The sequence below is a fragment of the Ornithodoros turicata genome, chromosome 6 (assembly GCF_037126465.1).
Source record: "Ornithodoros turicata isolate Travis chromosome 6, ASM3712646v1, whole genome shotgun sequence".
Taxonomy (NCBI): Eukaryota; Metazoa; Arthropoda; class Arachnida; order Ixodida; family Argasidae; genus Ornithodoros; species Ornithodoros turicata.
Genome location: NC_088206.1, coordinates 46,601,257 through 46,617,996, shown reverse-complemented (window position 1 = coordinate 46,617,996; position 16,740 = coordinate 46,601,257). Strand labels below are relative to the sequence as shown.

General features: G+C 50.0%; 3 protein-coding genes across 3 annotated transcripts; 1 reads left to right on the top strand and 2 right to left on the bottom strand.

The window, feature by feature from the left end:
• Positions 1-6,216: 6,216 nt before the first annotated feature.
• Positions 6,217-7,903, top strand: LOC135398573 (putative nuclease HARBI1). The gene is made up of 4 exons (XM_064629963.1): positions 6,217-6,429; positions 6,583-6,912; positions 7,326-7,467; positions 7,518-7,903. Exons 1-4 carry the CDS (start codon positions 6,217-6,219, stop codon positions 7,901-7,903), a joined length of 1,071 nt encoding a protein of 356 aa, XP_064486033.1.
• LOC135398572 (uncharacterized) lies at positions 7,894-9,192 on the bottom strand. The gene is made up of 4 exons (XM_064629962.1): positions 8,890-9,192; positions 8,478-8,739; positions 8,215-8,394; positions 7,894-8,161 (listed from the first exon to the last, which is right to left on the bottom strand). The coding sequence occupies exons 1-4, from the start codon at positions 9,190-9,192 to the stop codon at positions 7,920-7,922; spliced, it is 987 nt and encodes a 328-aa protein (XP_064486032.1). The 3' UTR covers positions 7,894-7,919.
• A 6,093-nt stretch (positions 9,193-15,285) lies between these two features.
• On the bottom strand, positions 15,286-15,846 carry LOC135398571 (uncharacterized). Its single transcript, XM_064629960.1, has one exon. The coding sequence runs from the start codon at positions 15,844-15,846 to the stop codon at positions 15,286-15,288; it is 561 nt and encodes a 186-aa protein (XP_064486030.1).
• Between the last annotated feature and the right edge of the window lie 894 nt (positions 15,847-16,740).

Sequence of the window (16,740 nt, the reverse complement as noted above, 5' to 3'; positions counted from 1 at the left end):
TGTATATAAAAAGAGCAGAAGATCCGAGCGCACGTCAGTCGATAGCAGACGACAGTGTTGAATTTGAAAAATGCGCGCCTCCCGAATGACCGTGTGTCTGCTAACAACGATTATTTCAATTTTACGATGACGCTTGTAGCTCGTACTCGCTACAAGTTTATGCTAGTCTAGGAAAAAGACAGAGTAATATATCATAAACAGCTCCTTTTTATTACGTGAATGTATAAAATGTGCCTTTCCACAAGATGTCCGGCGGCGTCCGGTGCCGAGAGTAGCGTCTCTTAGTCTCGGTGCGAGGAGAACGAAGACGACCACGCGCAATCACACTTGTTGTTTGCGCTGCATGGTCTTTCGTCTCGCGGAAGAGACGGTGAGACGATGACCAAAGACGACACGAAAGACGATGAGGGAGAAACGTGAACAACGCGCCCCAGATTGTCACCGCCAAGTCATAGTAGAGCTAGACATCCTCATAGCCGATGTCCCTTGTGGCTAATGGCCATTCTCCGTGGGACGAAGAAGAAGAAGACCCTTTTGCGCCACTTTTGTGAAGTCGAACAAGAAGCTGTGAAGAAAGAAGTGATTAATCTCGCGAAGATCGATTGCCGCTTTGCAGCTTTGCTCCCTTCCATTGGGATTGCTGAAGACTTGCTCGGCTTTTCTTGAAGAGCCGAATTACGCTGATTAGTGGGAGGAATATATCTTGGTAGCACACCTCTACGGCCTGAGATAAGGGAGATTGGCCGGCGTTTGCGCGACTACACAATGCCGCCCGACAGGGGGCATGACCCGTATTGGTCTGCAACATGACATTTTATCCTTCCCTTTAGAACACTTTCTAGATAATGGACTGTTGTCCATCCCTGTTGTCCTACGACCCTTGAGTGGCCTTTCCATTTCAACGAAGAACACTAAGTTCCTTACACATGCCTTGAAGGTATTACAGATGACTATAAGGACATTTCTGAAGTGCGCCAGCATGGCGGTGACGGGATTGTCTGCCGATCCTCAAATGTCGCTGTTGTCCGCTCTTACTCGGGACTTCGTCGTTGGGTGGACGCCCAGCGAAAGCTTTTATCCCCCTCATTTGACTTGCGTCAAAGGTATTGTGAAGGGAGTGGCACTTTCTTCAATGGAAATCCACGATCTTTTCTCGCATGTCGGCGCTGTAGAAAGCTACCGTTGCAGCAGGTCTGTAAACGGGGATCGTGTTCCTATAGAGTCGGTAACTGTTACTTTTGCTGGTCATAACCGACCTTCTGAAATCAAGCCATGGCCGCTAATATTTAGCGTGGATCCCTTTATGCGTAGGCCACTTCAGTGTAGACGCTGCTTCCGCTTCGGGCGTGTTACTAAACACAAGTCTGGGGTGCGTTGCCGTCGGTGCGCTGACTCCCATGACGAGTCCGATTGTCTTCCAATCTCGCTCTTGAAGCGTTGTTGCGGTGGAGCGCACCTTGCTGATTCCCAAAGCTGCCCTTCACGCTACCATGAGGCTTCCGTGTTGGAGAATATGGATTCTCGCCACTGCTGCCGCAGCGACGCTGCTGCTATTTTGAAGGGTCGTGGCAGCTCCTTCGCTGCCATGGCTGAGGCTGCAGGACCTACTTCCGACAGGCTTGAAAGGACGATTAACTCTGCCGTGGATAATGATGTTGCCAAACTAAGAGATGAAATTTCCTCCATCCACACTCTCCTTGCCTTCTTGTCTGCTGATTTGTAGGATGTAGTCCCGACTGTGGTCTCGACCGTGGCGCGTGCTGCTCCCACTGTTCTTCCGCCGGCCTTCCCGGCTGAGGGTGAGTAGGTTCTCCCGCTTTCAACGGTGCCTCCATCCCCTCCCCATCGCCTGCCCTCCGCGGTGGCCTGTACGCCTATCTCTATTTGTCCTTCACCTGACGTAGACATTGAAATGACTTCAACTTCCTCTCTCTCTAAGCACGGTGCCTCTCCCTCTAAGACTGGGTCTGGAAGTCCCCAAGGAAAGCGGAACAAAAAGGGTGCCCGGCCGAATGGAGGCAACGATGTCCTCGCTGATGCTGTAGCGAGCTCCATACTGTGGTGGATAGTGTTAAGGTCATTCAGTGGAATTGTTACTCCGTTTTGAAACCCTTCCTGATCTTACCGCCTTAGTTTCTTCTCATTCTCCCGACGTGATCCTTCTCCAGAAAACGTGGCTAACCCCTGACCGTTCTTTCTCTTTTCGTGGTTGTCATTCTTACCGTTTAGACAGGCCAGCTGGTAAGGGTGGTGGTCTGTTGACCCTTGTTTCTACTGCATAGGTACATCCTTCCTCTGTTTTCTTCACACATACGGCACCGGACTGCTAAGTCCTCGGGGTCCATTTGTCCTTGCCGAACGACGCCCTTTCGTTTATTAACGCTTACTATCCTCGGAGGTTCTTATCAGATTGCTCGATTGACTCTGCCGTCACTCAGGCATCTGGAAGGGTGATTGTGGGTGATGACTTCAACTCTCACCATGCTATGTGGGGTTCTAAGACTGATGCGCGTGGTCGTGACTTGTGGAACTGGGTTTGTAAGCGGAATTTGTACGTGGCTAATGATGGCGCTTCTACTTTCCTTCGTGGTCTGACGAGATCTGCCATTGATCTTTCTTTGTGCTCTTCCCGGTCCAAGATGTCCTCATTGATTCCTCAGACCTCCTCAGACCATTGATTCCTCTACCAACAGCGACCACCTTCCTATATACTTTGTGGTTCCTTGCGCCTCGCGTAACACCTCTTTTCGGATCCTCAATAACCGCCGACGGTAGGGTCAGAAGCTGGAAGCTCTCTTGGCCCAATGTGATAACCTTTCTTCGGTAGACTGGCATCTTTCACACTGTCCTCCGTCGCCCAGTCCCTCCAGCAGTCCTCCTTCTGCGTTACGTAACGCACTACATCGCCTTGCGCGCCTTGGTGGAACGACGACTGTGCACCAGCGTATAGGCGCCGCAAGGCTGCATGGAAACAAGTACTTGTCAATACCTGTTATGTGAACTAGAAGAACTACCAGTTTTATAAAGCTCTCTTCAAGCGGTCTGTTGCTGCAGCAAAGCGTGACTTTTACTGGGAACGCAGCACCTTCCTTTCTGCACCGAATCGTAGAAAAGCGCTTCATAGGCATGTTGCCTTGCTCCGCTCCTCTTCATCCGCCATCTCTCACACGAATTCTAAGGCGCGCCTTGAAGAAGTTGCCAAGGGTTTATCTTTGCGCTTTTTCAAAGCTGTGCCCCTCGGTTCAGCTCTTCTTTCTCCTTCATGTGTGGGCTATTATTGTTGTCCACCCGTCGTCCTACGATGACGCTCTGTGCTAGTCCTATCACATTGACTACTTGAGCGTCAAGGCATCGAAGGCTCTCAGCATACTTCATCGATGCAGTAGCCCTCGCATTGGTATGCGCAGGGCTGCTCTGCTATATGTTTATAAACTGTACATCCGGCCTATATTGGAGTTCGGCTGTGTTCTGTTTTCTTCTTTACCTGACTGGCGCTTAAGCAAGCTATACCTCTTAAAGAGACGGGCCCTACGGCTCTGCTTAGGTCTTCCAAGATATACGGCAAACGACGCATTTCTCTCTGAGGCCCGTCTGCCTTCACTGAAAGAACGGTTTCGGTTACTTACTGTCTGTTCCCAGGCGGAAATTTTCTGCAAGTGGAACCACTTGCAAGTGGTTTATGAAACATTTCCCACTTTGGGGAACCACTTGCAAGTGGTTCCACTTCTGTAGCCCACTTATAGTCAGCCACAGACGCCTATTTAACAGCATAGCTTTTATTTCTGATTTTTACACTCTCAGCTGGTTTTGAACACTGTAAAACAGCACTGAAGTAGAAAGACAAAAACAGATACTAAATGTGTTGCAACAATTCATTTCAAGCTGTCACGGAAAAATGTAAAATGCACTTATTTGCACTGATGTCACCCAGTATTCCAAGTTTTACAGCAAAGGGAGTAATAGACACACAGAAAAATGGCATCAAGAATATCGAAGCTTATGAATTAAGTTTTGATATTCACTGCTACAGTCTAATTTAAAAGGCGGTAGTTCACACAAAAGCCAACGGGCAGAGCTACCATGGCATCATGTACCTTATGTTCGCTATTCAGACAGGTCCCAGTCGCAAATGAGTCACGGTAAGCCTTTCTGCCAATGAGGAAGCGTGAGAAAAGTCACAGGCTCTGATGTCAGAGCCCGACGGGTACATGTATTCAAGGGCTTAATCTCGCCAAGAATGACACGTAGGAAAGTAGAAAAACATTTTTCCCTCAACACTCTACAGTCGTGTTCAACATTAGAAGGAAAAGGAATCTAGCATTCAATGCTAGTCTGTCAACTGCATACGGTGTTGGAGATAATGAAAAGCAATAGTGTGCCAGGAGAAATACTGCAGCGCCACCATGAGCCATCAGTAGGGAGAGTGCACTTTCTGTCGCAGCATAGTGCCATGTTGCCAGTCTAAACACTCAATAGGGAAACTGAGTGAGTATGATGAATTACATTATCTAGCACAAGCAGGGAGCGTAAGCTCACTTGCCCGTATTCACCAGTTCCACTTAGCTAGTAGTTTAGAGACGTCTGGTTTAAGTTGATCACGTGAGTACTTCGTCCGCCAATCACGAACCACCACCCCGCTGGTCTAACCCGGCTGCCGCGAGGCCCATGGCGGCCTCCATGGAGTTTATGTGCACAGCGCATAGGCCTAATCTACGCTTCATGGAAATTTTCCGGTGAAATACAGGTAAGTTTTGACTTGTAAAGCTACTAGAAGTGTTTGTAAGGCGAATGTTGTTGCACTCCAATCAATATTTGCACTCAACGTCTCATTTCGTTCGCCATGCACACTACGTAAACCCGGCGGTCTAGCGATGGTGTAACTCCCATGTATTTGCATAGGACTGATTTAAACTAGGGGTGGAGGTAGTTTAAAGCCGGTCTACCGCGGACCAGCTTTGAATCAGCCTTTCGAGAAACAACCCAAAATTAGTTTTTGCTGGACGCTGTTGCCTAGTTTTCAAGTCGAAATTGCACAAATTAAGCAAAAACAACGTTGTGAGGAACCCGTGAGCGAAGTAATTAAGTGAAGTAATAAACCCGCCGCCGATAAAAAGTTAACGATCGGTATGAAGTGGAATTTTGAAGTCCGCTCTCCAAATTTAGGTCCAACATCAAAGTTAGTGATGTCAACCTTGGCAGCTAGACACAAGTCACTTTCGGATCCAAAGCTGACAGGAAGTCGTGCACAAACAGCTGTTACCTCCAGCAACAAAAACGACGCTGATTGTGCGTGGTACTTTTAATACAGCCCCTAGTGCCTCTGTTATACACCACTAACAATAGTTCGTGCTGTGCTGCCGTTGCTGGTCCTGATTGATACATTTAACGACTTGCTGCACACTACAGTGATAGCCGGTACTTGTGAACGAGCTTTGTGTTCCTAGATTACTGTTAAGTGTTTCCTGTTAAAATGCATCCATCATGTTTGTCTTCTAAACTAAACTGAGGTCTCAAGAGGGAGGGGGGGGGGGGGGGTTCCATGGAGCCGTTATACCTCCATGTGCCTTACAGCTATACAGCGGAGTATGGTACATGTTACCCAGCATGTAAAGGCACAAATATCAAACACGTTGCTCGCCTTTGAAATGTGCGTGTGACATTCCAAAATAGTAGCATTGAGAGGGTACCTGGAGTTATATGTTGGATGTCCCAGTGCATTAACAAGGTACAATATTTCAGATCTGACTCTGGAAAGAGCAACATATGGAGGAAGCTCTAGATCCCCTTTGAAGCTTGATTTGCTTGCCCAGAAAGATGCAAGCCCCATAGGAAAGCAGTATTGTGTTCAGTCATTATGAAAGCACTAATGTTTTTTTGGAAATCGCTATGAGTATGTTTCTTGGCACAATTTTGTGCTGGTGAGATCTGGGGGCTTAATCGCTGCGCGAGCGAAACGAACCGACATAAGGAATCGTAAGCTTACCGAAACGAAAAATGATAACGAAGTTGCACGCATAACGAGGAAACGAGGTTGTCACAGTGGGCCCAGCGGGCCCGTGATTTGCTCCTCGTGACGCGTGACGCAACTTCCTCATTTTCGTTAAAAGTGGCGTAATCTCTGGCTTCGGCAAACTACATACCGTGATGGGTAGTGTACGAGAGGGTAACCCAGGTGAAAAGACGTTAACGCTGCATGCGCCCGCAGAGAACACGAAAATGGCGGAAGGTTTCTTTGCCTGGAAGATAACGGAAGCTGCGAACCGTGAACCACGCAGCCGAAACCGTCAAGATGGATTCGACTTAGATGAAATAGGTTTTAGGGGGTTATTCCGTCTGTCAAAAAGAGCAGCCCACGTACTATGCGAGGAATTGCGGCCGTACCTCACACCGTCCTCGGAGAGGTTGAATGCCTTGTCGGTCGAAACAAAGGTACGTGTGTTCCCATTATTTATAATACGTGAATGGCAAAAGGGTTCCGCGAAGTGCTCTGTCGTCGTTTCGTCCGAGGCACCTCGTTCAGCAAATGTTTCATGTAATTAGGTGCAGTACACAGAAACTACTACTACTACTACTTCTATGCAGGTGCTCTGCGCACAGCACTTCTTCGGCTCCGGGAGTTACCAAATGCCTGTTGGGAACCAACCGGAGATTGGGCTGCCGCAGAGTAGCACTAGTAGTTGCATTCACCAAGTGATAAACGCCATGCAGGAGCCAGAAGTTATGCAGCGCTGGATACAGTTTCCATGTGACTCGGCAAGTGCGCAAGACATCAAAGAGGGCTTTTTTGAGACCTATGGATTTCCAGGAACACTTGGTGCAATTGATTGCACCCATGTGGCAATCGTCGCCCCATCACTGAATGAGTCAGCGTTTGTGAATCGAAAGGGGTATCACTCTATCAACGTGCAACTGGTACGTCTTGTAATTGCGATAAGACTACTTTCACTAGTGTGCAACTTACAACCGAGGTAATTGACTCTTTATACCTAACCTAGCTAGTTTAAGTCACTGTTACATGTCAAACATCGTGTCACTTTGCCATTGTGCAGAAAACTAGACAATATTTAGGGATCCCTCACCCGGCGATTTGGGTCCTGAAATAAAATTAGAATTGATTACAATTTATAGTATTCCAAATACACAACCTGTGTACACCTAGTAAAAATTCAGTAGAACTCCTTGATGGCTTAAACCCTTTACCGCCTAATTAAAAAAATATGCTCAGTTAACCCGTAACTTCCCGGCCACGGCGCTCAGAAGAATTGGGAGCCACACACTATAGTTGAACAGGCCCAACCTATTCCTATCTTTGCCTCTCTTGGCAGGTGTGTTCCTCGGAAATGGAGATACTAAATGTGAATGCGAAGTACCCAGGGAGCACTCATGATGCATTCATATGGAAGAATTCCACACTGCGCGATGCACTGTCCTGCAACAGGATTCCAAGAACCAACTCATGGCTCATTGGTAAGGGCTGTTTCGTACGTCTGTCACCACACCATATTCCTTTCTCGCAGGGGATAGCGGATGCCCCCTGAAGCCGTGGCTCATGGTGCCCTATGCTGAATCGGAGGCAGCATCTGATTCATCGAAAGCAACGTTTAATGTTCGACATCAGAAGGCATGGGCAGTCATCGAGCAGTGCAACGGACTTTTGAAGAGCCGCTTCCGGTGCCTACATAGATATAGACCACTGCACTATTCACCAAGTGTAGCTGGGAAAATTATAAATTCCTGTGCAATTCTACACAACATTTGTTTGAGAGAGGGCGTTGAGCTGGAGGATCCCCCAGAGATAGACTCTGAAATGTTTGACACACACAGCCAAGCCGATCAGGAAGAAACTCGAGCTGGAGGGGCAAGGGTCAGGGACCGAGTTCGAAGTCAATTATACGCAGTGTGATATTGCTTTATGAAGTCTAAAGGTTTTGTATGCTTCGCACCCAAAGTGCGTACAAAAATAAATGTGTGCTTACAGTAAGGAGTCCAATAATTTCTTGAAGAGCAATAGTTTGTTGCTCCTCTGCGGCGGCGACCCTATTGACCGCGTTTACAAGTTCTGTCAACGAGCCGTATATACGGCCCAGCTGCTCTTGTTGTTTGGTCTGAAGGGATAGGAAGCTCTGGCCGACTTCATTCTGGTACTGCTGTCTAATGGCCCCTGTAAATATACTTCACAAAGTCAAGAGACACACAAGAAAATTCGACTTGTACTTATTCTGCTCCGCCTCCTGTGTCTGGGTTCTTGAGTCACCTCCGGTGACATCTGTCGTTCACCATCTTGCGACGCATTCATATCAGCAGCATCGTCGGGAGCTGTTGCTGTATCAGTCTCTTCCACCTGAGAAGCTATCTGTATTGCTTGTGACGACTGCTCGATTGCATTCTGCCCCTCTGCATCGCGGTGTAAGGTGTCAAACATTGGCATTGAACCTAACAGTAATAACTGCAAGCGCAAAACAAACAGATGAACGTACCGTTTACTGCGTCGTCGCAGTTTGTCTCCAAATGGTCAGCAGCGGGTGGCTGTTGTTCAGGTAGAGCATTGGCCATCAGGGAAATTCCAGCCTCTGGGGTGGTAGCGACACCCACAATGCATACGTCTCCCATGAGGCTAACAAGAATTTCTTCTGCATCGGTTAACCTCTCAGTGCAGGGCGGACCGCCCCCAATTCTGTTCTGCCAAGCGCGGATCCGTGCAGCTTTAGCTTTTACGTAGGACCTCCAGTCCTGCCATGTCTACGCGAAAAAAAAAGAGACAGAAATGCGTTACGATTCGTCAAAGCACGACGAGATTGCTAACGGCTACAGTTTTACACGAAACGCCACGTAGACCTCCCTAAACACAGAAACACACCTCATCCTGCCTGGTAGTCGCCGCACACTTACCTTCCGCCACTTCGGCACAGTTTTCACGGCACCTCCAACAGCATTCAGCCTGGCCGCTAAGTCTTCCCTCTCGGTCCCAATCTTGACAAGTATATCTGGACGAAAATACCCCTCGGAATAAATTATCGTTGGATTGCATGCATCGGGCCATAATCTCGTATTGCTGGGCAGTTGTTCGAGCACTGCGAGAACCACGCGACGACAGCATGTTTGTTGCCTTCCAAAGAATAGCAGAAAACTGAAGAAGTGAAGTGACGGAAATGACGTTGACGCGCTCGCGCCCCAGGCGTAGTCAGCTAACATCACGTGCACGGCCGTAACGACACCGACAGCTTAACGACATCGGTTGACGAAGAAATGTGATTGCACCAAGGGGATATCGTCGTTAAGTTTGTTCTATTCGGTAGCCTCGTGCTTCGCTTGCCGTGTTAAGGACGGAGAAGAGGATGAGACGGACCACGCGCACCGCTCGGGTTCTGTACTTTCCCCCATTTCGGTATGCAGCCGAGTATGTTCGATCGTGGTCAGAGATTACGCCACTGTCCCGTTGACGAAGCGAGCACGAAATATGCCCCGTGAAACCCGTCTCGCGCTAGTTTTAACGATCGCCGTTGCTCTCGGTAGCTCGTGAGGGGGACTTGCGATTAAGCCCCCTGGCTATGCTTATCGGCTTCAATGCAGGGTGCTGCTGTATATGTCGATTGGGAGAAATTTTAACAAAAAAAACGTGTCTTTAGGATATCAGACTTGGTTATTCGGTAAAAGTACAGGTAGAAATATCCCGCAGAGGCATACAAGGCAATATTGCGAGCAGTGTTCTGTGTCAACGAATTTGTATGGACAAATGAGAGCCTTCACGGGGTCATATAAACACAACACTAGAGTGTCAAGCAGCCAATGTAGTCATGATGTCGATACCACTGTCAGGAGTGTGCAGATGCTGCGTGCAAAACTGTGAGCAGGTTTCACCTTGCCGGTTCTGAGAAAATCCACAGAGAAGTGAAGGTCTCAAAATTTTATAAGGACGCACATGTAAGTACATGTATAGCTAAAATGTGTGCTCTACCACTTCCAGCACACCACACCAGAAGGGGAGGACTAGAGTCACTAAATAAGCGTAGCTTATTTAGTGACTCTAGGGAGGGCAAATATGCCAACAACCAACATTTCTGCAGTGATGATGTACCGTAATATTAGAAAATATTCGAGGTGACAGCTGCTTGCGTTTATGCTCACATTTATCATCTGCTAACAGTAGATGTGGCTTTGTAGACTGCCACCGCAAGACACAAAACACGAGAAACCTGGCTGCAGACTTTATCAAAGCAACATATTTCTGGGATGCGATTGCTGCCAATACAAGCCCATGACCATGATTCACACAGTGTTCCCCTTCATTGTGTGAGCAGCACTGTGTATGCCCAACACTTTGTTTCTTTTCTTCCAAATTATCTGTTATGGGCACAGCAGTGCCTGTACCTCATGCTTTTGAGTTGTTTCTTTGCCATTAAATCAATAAAACTTGTTACGCATTTCCACAAGGATTATTATTATTAAGGATATCAACTATTAGTTGTGGAGTACAGATGTTTGTCCCATGCCACATGCTATGGAAAAAAGAAACATTTACTACATTGTGCGTGGAGACACAACTCCAATGCATTGATAGTGCAACAGAGCGGAATTCTATTGGACAGTTTACCATGAAGAGCAGAAGCACTAGCTGACACTCTCACTGGCACAGGAAGTGCCAACACGGAACAGTTGAAATTACTGCTGTACATTGGACATGAAGAGTGATTGAATACCGGAAATGCTGTCTGTTACACATAACAAACAAATAGAGAACATGAATAAGGGAACTATGATGGAAGGACACGTAGGGTGTGTCTGAGCCGGTGCAAAGAGAACCAGTAACAAAATTACCAGTGCCTTGAAATATATGTAGATCACAGGGACCTGTTGTTATTGGTAATGCTGTTTATCCACCTTGTACTGCGGCGGACAAGTACATCGATCTGTTTGAAACACAGCTATGCTGAGGACAGTCACCACGTGGCAGATTGACATTTGTATCGTCTGTGCTAAATCATGGGTATCATTATGATGTGACTGCAGATGTATGACAGATCACGTGATCTGAAAACACAGGCATGCTCATTTTTTGCAAGATTTCCTGGCAAATCTCACATGCTATGCATTGTTGACAGCTGTCATGACATGGATGTCATGACATGGTGGCGACACGGATGTCAACGACACTCCAGCTTTACACTGATGTGATCTGTTCACTTGTTGTGTAGTCTCATATGCTGCAAGGCAAATCTTAAGAATAGAAAAACACGTCCCTGTGTAATCAGGTCACAAGATTTATTCTATACATCTGCATTCACATGCACATTGCAACCATGCCTCTATTTATCATGAATGCCCAAATGCCTGTAATTTCGTTTTGTTGTGTCTGTCTTCGGTGGTGGGTGGTGGAAGGGCTTGCCGTTGTCGGCCTCACGTGTCTGTCTTCAATGTGTTCTGAATAGCAGTGTAGTAATACTGCATGAACCAAACCAATGGCCACTTCTAATATTCACTTCACTGTACTTTCAATTATGTTGCAACTTCGTTCTCCTTACACCTGTACAGGTACGTGCTAAGTGCCCACGGTTCTTCCTTTTTGACATGTCCTGTATATTACCTGATAGGAATAGGTACTCCCATTTCGTACTAGCTCACCTCTGCCTTGACTCACACTCCACTCCTAAATGCACACCAGTGAATGAAGGATGAACGCTATATGGGCATACTACCGTCACAAAATTCTCATGTGATTAAGAGTGTTGTTATCAGCATCATTACAAATGATTCTAATGTGCATGAATCTGTCACTCGAAAGCCCACAGGAAAGAGTGCCTAGATGCTGTTACAATGCAAGACGCCACGGCACTCATTTACATTTGGAAAGATTGGAGCTTCCTTCCTTCACGTCATCACCAGGAGGATATGTGGCGCCTCAAGCGTACCACTGCATAACCGGCACAAAATGCCTGTGACATATGATACACCTTCCTATTTAGTTTGTTTCAGGAAAGCAGTTCTGTAATGTGAAGGAAGAGAGAGAACCTTCTAGTTGAAGGGTGGAACGAGACTGTTTAATCGCAAGAGCGCAGCGAGCGGGGAGCGTGCGCAGAGGCCGACGAAGATCGGCGTGCGCCGATGACAAAGCGCTGCGCCTAGCTGGGACGCTACAGCTGCTCCCCCGCTTAGCGCGTTGGTGAAACGCAAGAGCGGTGCGTCACCAGGATAGAGGCCCAGTGGACGGATTTTGCTGAACAGGGAACGGCAGGCTGGTAAACGGAGTGAGGGGTGGAGACCAGAGCAGCCGTGAGGTCAGCAGCAGGAGCCTCAATGTATGCAGGCTTTAATCGGTCGATGGACACTTGCTCGTGCTTGCCGTTGATGATGAGGGAGAAGAACTTGGAAGTGCGGCTGACGACTTGATAGGGACCAGTATAAGGGGGCTGTAGTGGCTTTCGGACAGCGTCGATGCGTACGAAAACGTGTGTGCACGTCTCCAGGTCGTCGTGCACGTAAAGCCTGGAGGAAGATGGTTGACGAGGGGGTGCTGGGCGAAGCTGGTCGAATATGGCTTTGAGCCGGGAAACGTAGTTTGCTGGATCTGGCGGGGGAGTAGCCTTGGGGGACACGAGGAATTCTCCAGGCAGTCGCAGAGTTGTCCCGTAAACGAGCTCTGCTACGGTGCACCCCAAGTCCGACTTGAAGACTGAACGGAGGCCGAGCAGGATGACAGGAAGAACTTCCGTCCAAGAGATGGGGGTGGGGTGTGCCTTGAGGGCAGCTTTGAGTTGTCGATGGAATCTTTCCACCATGCCGTTTGACGCCGGATGGTAGGAAGTGGTCCGAATGCGTTGAGATCTCAGTAAGGTGATGAGGGCGCTGAATAACCACGACTCAAACTGCCGCCCACGGTCAGTAGTTATAGTGGAGGGCACCCCGAAGCGGGCAACCCACGTGCTCGTGAAGGTAGCGGCGACAGTTGCGGCGGAGATATCAGGCATGGGGGCCGCCTCAGGCCACCGCCTGAAACGGTCTACCACCGTGAGTAGATAGCGGTGACCTTGAGAGGGCGGGAGGGGGCGCACGATGTCCAAGTGGACCTTTTCAAAGCGGGTGTCAGGTGGAAGGAAGGGGTGCACGGGAGCAAAAGTGTGTCGCTGTATCTTAGCTCTCTGGCACTGCTGGCAGCCACGTGTCCAGTGCTTGATCTCGGCTTGCATGCCGGGCCACACGTAGCGCGCACTCATTAACTTCTGCGTTGCGCGTATGCCCGGGTGCGATAATGCGTGGAGGGTATCAAATACCCGCCTGCGCAGGGCTGCTGGGACAAAGGGTCGTGGATGCCCCTGGGATACGTCGCAGACTAGCGTGGTGGCGGTACCGGGAAGAAGGACGTCTTCGAGACGAAGCGACGATGTACAGCTTTCGCGGAGCATGCGGAGGTCGTCGTCTGAGCGTTGCAGGTCAGCCAATGTCTCTATGCTGAGCGGATTACTGATATCTTGCGGAAGACGTGGTGACAGTGCGCCGATGTGGCTGAGAGCGTCGGCCACGGGGTTGTCGTGACCGCTGACGTGCCGAATGTCCGTGGAAAACTCGGACACGAAGGTAAGTTGGCGAATCTCCCGTGGTGAGTAGCTGTTGCCGGATGAAGTGAACGCGTGGGTCAGCGGCTTGTGGTCGGTGTATATAGTGAAGACGCGACCTTCAAGAAACGGGCGGAAATGCTTCACCGAGAGGAAGACAGCAAGCAGTTCACTGGAAAAGGTGGTGTATCGAGTTTCCCTGTCTTTGAATTTCCGAGAGAAAAATGATAGCGGCTGCCACGCGTGGTCAATCCTTTGCTGAAGCACAGCGCCAACGGCCGACGACGAGGCGTCCACCATGAGCGCGGTGTGCGCTTCGTGCACTGGATGCCTCAGCAAGGTGGCTTCAGCGAGAGCCTGCTTGATACTGCAAAAGGCATCGGTGGCGCTCGATGTCCAGGCAAGAGGGGCATTGCGGCCTTTGGAATCCGTTAACAACGCTTCCAAAGACTGGAGGGTGGATGCGCAGTGCGGCACGAATCTTCTGTAAAAATTTACTAGCCCGAGGAACTCGCGGAGCTTTCGTGAGGTAGTCGGCTGCGGAAACTCTTGGGTGGCTTTCACCTTGGACGCGAAAGGAGTGATGCCCGAGCGGGTGATGTGGTGGCCCAGAAAATCGAGTTCTTCCACTCCAAACTCGCTCTTGGCAGCGTTCGCGATGATACCAAACTCGTTGAGGCGGGCAAAGAGTGTGCGAAGATGGTCGGCGTGTTCTTCCGGGGTGGCACTAGCGATGAGCAGGTCGTCAATATAAGCAAATGCGAACGGCAATCCTCTGATGACTGAGTCGACGAACCGTTGAAAAGTTTGTGCCGCATTCCGGAGTCCAAAGGGCATGCGCAAAAATTCAAACAGCCCGAACGGCGTGGTTATTGCAGTCTTACCGATGTCCTCGGGCGCCACCGGGATCTGGTGGTAGGCGCGTACTAGGTCGAGTTTCGAGAATATTCTTGCGCCATGCAGATTTGCCGCGAAGTCTTGGACGTGTGGTATCAGATAGCGATCGGGTACAGTAACCCGGTTTAGCTGCCTATAGTCCCCACATGGGCGCCAGTCACCTATTTTTTGGGGGGGGACCATGTGGAGAGCCGAAGACCAGTCGCTGGATGATGGCCTAATAATTCCGAGCTTAAGCATGTGCTCGAATTCTTCTTTGGCCACTTTGAATTTCTCTGGCGCCAGCCTGCGAGGGTGAACGTGCACTGGTGGGCCCGATGTCACAATGTGGTGCATGACGTGGTGTTTGACCGGGAGCTTCCAATTTGGTGGTTGAGTGAGGTCTGGAAAGTCGTGCAAAATATAGCTTCGAAGTCAGTTTTCGGTTCGAGTCGACGGATGGTTGGGGTAAGTGGCGAGGTGACGGCAACTCCTTGAACCGAAAGGCTGGTGGTTCTGTCAATTAGCCTTCTTCGACTCATGTCGACCAGGAGCCCGAAGTTGGCCAAGAAGTCGGCACCGACGATGGCTTGAGGTACCTTGGCAATCACAAAAATCCACCGAAAAACGCGGCGTAGACCAAAGTTGAGTGTAACGAGTTTTTCTCCGTAAGTCGTAATAGGGAATCCGTTGACAGCTTGAAGACTGGCGTTAGGCGGGGTCCGCTTCTGATCGTCTCGAGAGGCGGGGATGACGCAGACCTCCGCGCCCGTATCAACCAAAAAGCGGGAGCCAGAGCCGCGGTCAGTGATGTAAAAGAGGCGTGGACGACATGGGGCTGCGTCAACTAAACTGGCAGTCTTCAGTTGTTGACGCTCCAGTTTCCCTGTTTCGCGCAGGGAGGCTGGCAGCGGCGGGCATGGTCTCCGAAAATTTGGTGGTACCAGCACTCATCGGGATTTGTAGACTGTTGGAGAGGCGATGGTGTGCGACGACGGAAGTTGCCGCGACGAGGGCTGCGGTGTCTTGGGCTTCGCGATTGGCCGAAGCGTAGGCTTGATGCAACTAAGCCGGAAAGGCGGCTGACTTCGTCACGCAGCTCCTGGAAGTCCGACGGTGACGGTGCAGAGGGTTGTGGAGATATAGCACAAACAGTTGGCGGCGCAATGTCCATCATCTTATCCGCCATCTCAGGTAAAGCCTCGAGCGAAACTCTGCTCGACGTTGTTAGTATCATGCGAACCATGTTCGGAAGACGCTGCAGGAATAATTCGCGCAGGATGGATTCGTCCAAGGATGAGGCCCTATCGCCCAACAACTGCTGCATCCGACGCAGCAGCTGTGAAGGCTTCCTGTCGCCGAGGACCTCAGCTGTGAGCAGTTGTCGCAGACGTTCCTCTTCAGAGGCTGTCGTTCTCTTCATGAGCGCGTCTTTTAACGCGTCGAAAGGGTTGACTGTTGGGGGGTTGGTGATGACGTCTAGGGCCTACGTCTAGGGGATGACGTCTAGGATCTACTAGGGCCAAGCGCTCAAACGACGTGAAAGAATTTTGTTTGCTGTGCAGATATGCCTCGGAGGGCAAACTGCGCTTCGATGTTGGCGAACCACAGAGCCGGGTCGGCTGGCCAGAAATGCGGAATCTTCACGGCTACCGCATGAAGAGTGGGAGGTTGCGACGCCGGAGGAGGAGGAGGAGGGGTGTCGTTGGGAGGAACCCGAGAGGTCTGCCTGCCTGATTAGGCGGCATGTTTCTCGGGAAGGGAAAGGTGGTGGAGAGGAGGAGAGGAAAGGGTGAAGTGGAAGACCGAGCGGAATCCGCTCGGGGGGAGGATAGCTGCGTCCATGGGCCGACTTCAGGGGAACTGTGCCGGCATACGCCTATTACACATCTGAGGGAAACCCAGGAAAAACCCCAGACGGCACAGCCGGCCCGCGGATTCGAACCACGGACCTCCCAGTCTCCAAGCGCACGCGTTACCGCTGCGCCACCGGAGCTGGTGGTTGCGACGCCAGCGGTGCGGGGTCCGGCATCGTCGGCGCCGGAGAGGTCATGGTAGCTGTGTTCTACGTCCGGGTCACCAGTGAAGGAAGAGAGAGAACCTTTAGTTGAAGGGTGGAACGAGACTGTTTAATCGGAAGAGCGCAGCGAGCGGGGAGCGTGCGCAGAGGCAGACGAAGATCGGCGTGCGCCGATGACAGAGCGCTGCGCCTAGCTGGGTCGCTACAAATGCAATACGTGAAGAAAACTAATTGTCGTACAGATATGTGGCTGGAACGTACTTAAATGCATGAAAAACATGTCATTGTAAGAGTAGA